This window comes from Berghia stephanieae, chromosome 4 (assembly GCF_034508935.2).
Source record: "Berghia stephanieae isolate SIO BIC M18660-M18661 chromosome 4, UCSD_Bste_1.3, whole genome shotgun sequence".
Lineage (NCBI taxonomy): Eukaryota > Metazoa > Mollusca > Gastropoda > Nudibranchia > Aeolidiidae > Berghia > Berghia stephanieae.
In genome coordinates this window covers 39,463,730-39,466,229 of record NC_088363.1, presented here as the reverse complement: position 1 = coordinate 39,466,229, position 2,500 = coordinate 39,463,730, and the positions used below count along the sequence as shown (strand labels likewise).

Here is a 2,500-nt window from a genome sequence, read left to right as displayed (position 1 = left end):
AAATATGGGTTTTTCCAGAGTACGGCAATACTATTGTTATCGTTTCCCCTTAAAGGTCAATACTTACTAGCCTCAACCCGTAATAATACCAGGCTCTCCCTGTGACCCAGGATTTCATTGGCGTATCTCATTGGGGAATCACGGAGAAATTTGATGTTGCCATTCTCATCAGAAAGTTCAATGTCTCCTGGAAAATAGAGATGAAAAATAAAATGGTGGTTGTCAACATTGATCACATAGCACACAGTAATAATTTATTATAAGGTCATGGCGGCTATTTTGAGACTCGCCAATGATATTATGGTCTATTTGTTGTAAAGACCTCTAAATGAAAACTCATATCAATTCATTCAGACATGCATGCATGCATACATACATACATACATACATACATACATACATACATACATACATACATACATACATACATACATACATACATACATACATACATACATACATACATACATACATACATACATTTTTAAAATGAGCATTTATATAGCGCAATATCCACTAAACGTGCTCAAAGCGCTTTACAAGGGGTCCCTGGCCTACAGCAACATTTAACATTTAGGACTGGACATGACGCCTCTTAGGCGATATTACAACATTTTTTGGACAGGGACAACGCTGTTAACGGCCAGGTACTCATTTTGCACCTAAGTACAATGGGAGAATGTGAGTAAAGAGACTTTTCCAAGGACTCAACTATGTGCCGCTCTGGACTTGAACCCAGGACCTTCCGATCCAAGGTCGAGTGCCATACCACTATACCGCATAGCCTCACAAAAACATACATATTGATCGCTTCACTTACCTATAAGTTCAAGGTCATCTTCATTAAAAGTACATCTATCCTTGATGCTACGTAACAACGCCACAGCCCGACAGTTGGGATTAAATATTTCCTCCTTGCTGTCTGAAACAGTGATGATATTGAGATATAGATAGTATGCAGATGACGTCACTCAGGCCTTTGTTATTGTTTTTGCCATCCGCGTTTGTGAGTTGTTCTCACTAAACTGTATTAACCAGACTATAAAAGTTCATGGTTACACAGAGTTTGTGTGTTGGTCCGTTATACTTCCGGATGGCAATGTTGTGAACTCCTTGGCCAAGCGCATTCTATCTATAGATAGAACGAATATGACGTCACTCAGTTCTTTGTTATTGTTTTTTGCCATCCGCGTTTATGAGTAATGCTCACTGAACTGTATTAACCTGACTATAAAAGTTCATGGATACACACAGTTTTGTGTTGGTCCGTTATACTTCCGGATGGCAATGTTATGAGCTTCTTAGCCAAGCGCATACTATCTATACATAGGATGCATTATGATTCTTTTTTTAAACCTAGAGCACTTATATAACGCAATATCCACTAAACATGCTCAAAGCGGTTTAGCGGGGTGGGGGGGGGGAGGAAGGGCAGTCAACAGCAACACTTAAATATATAAGACGAGACAAGACGTTGGCGATGGTACTTTCTTTTACGACGGAGACAACACTCTTAACGGTCAGGTACTCATTTTATGCCGGAATACGATGAGAGAATGTGAGTAAAGAGCCTTTTCCAAGGACTCAGCTATGCTATTCCGATCCGAACTCGAGTGTCATACCACTAGACCACATAGCCGCACGTGTTATCAAGTTATTTATTGTAATCTTAATCATCATCATCATCATCATCATCGTCATCAACATCATCATCATCATCATCATCATCATCATCATCATCATCATCATCATCATCATCATCATCACCATCATCATCACCATTATCATCAAAACAATGTACCAAATAAACTTCAAAAAATTATAAAAATTATTGTATAATATTGTCTTAGATAAAGAAAGATACAGGAAAAAAGCAGCATGGAAAGATAGGTATTAATTTTATGAATATAACAATATTTTTAATAGTATATAATGTCTAAATAGTTCGCAGTTGACGTCACTCGGGTCTTTGTTATTGTTTTTTGCCATCCGCGTTTATGAGTAATTCTCACTAAACTGTATCATCCAGACTATAAAAGTTCATTGTTACACAGTGTTTTGTGTGTTGCTCCGTTATATTTCCGGATGGCAATGTTATGAGCTTCTGGACCAAGCGCATACTAGACAGTATTAACCAGTAACTGTCGTACTCTAGAAGAGCCCTTATTTATAATTTTGGCCGAAAAATTTATTCTTCAAACATCGATCGATTTAAATAGCCTTCATCTTGACAACAATAAAAAACTCACAAACCTTGACGAAGTCCCAGGTTTGCGAGTTTTTGCCAAGATGAGTGTCATTTAAATCGATTGAAATTTGAAGGACGAGTTTTCTGGCCAAATCTTTTAATACGAGATTTTCCAGAGTACGACAATTAATTGGATAATCGGTGAACATTAAAACCTTAATACATACAAATAACTAAATAAAACTCATAAAAATCATAACAGCTGTATCATAATATTATAGTATCTGTCTAGTAGCTGCTATTAATTATATA

The 2,500-nt window shown here is 37.0% G+C and overlaps 1 protein-coding gene across 2 annotated transcripts in view; it reads right to left on the bottom strand.

Moving 5' to 3' along the window:
- Positions 1-2,500, bottom strand: part of LOC144972007 (uncharacterized) — a 12,683-nt gene that overhangs the window by 2,820 nt on the left and 7,363 nt on the right. For both annotated transcript variants that reach the window (XM_078913092.1, XM_078913091.1), the window contains exons 3-4: positions 821-922; positions 68-187 (exon numbers count right to left, since the gene is read on the bottom strand). In XM_078913092.1, coding sequence (XP_078769218.1) covers positions 68-187; positions 821-922 — 222 coding nt within the window. The remainder of the gene's footprint in view (positions 1-67; positions 188-820; positions 923-2,500) is intronic.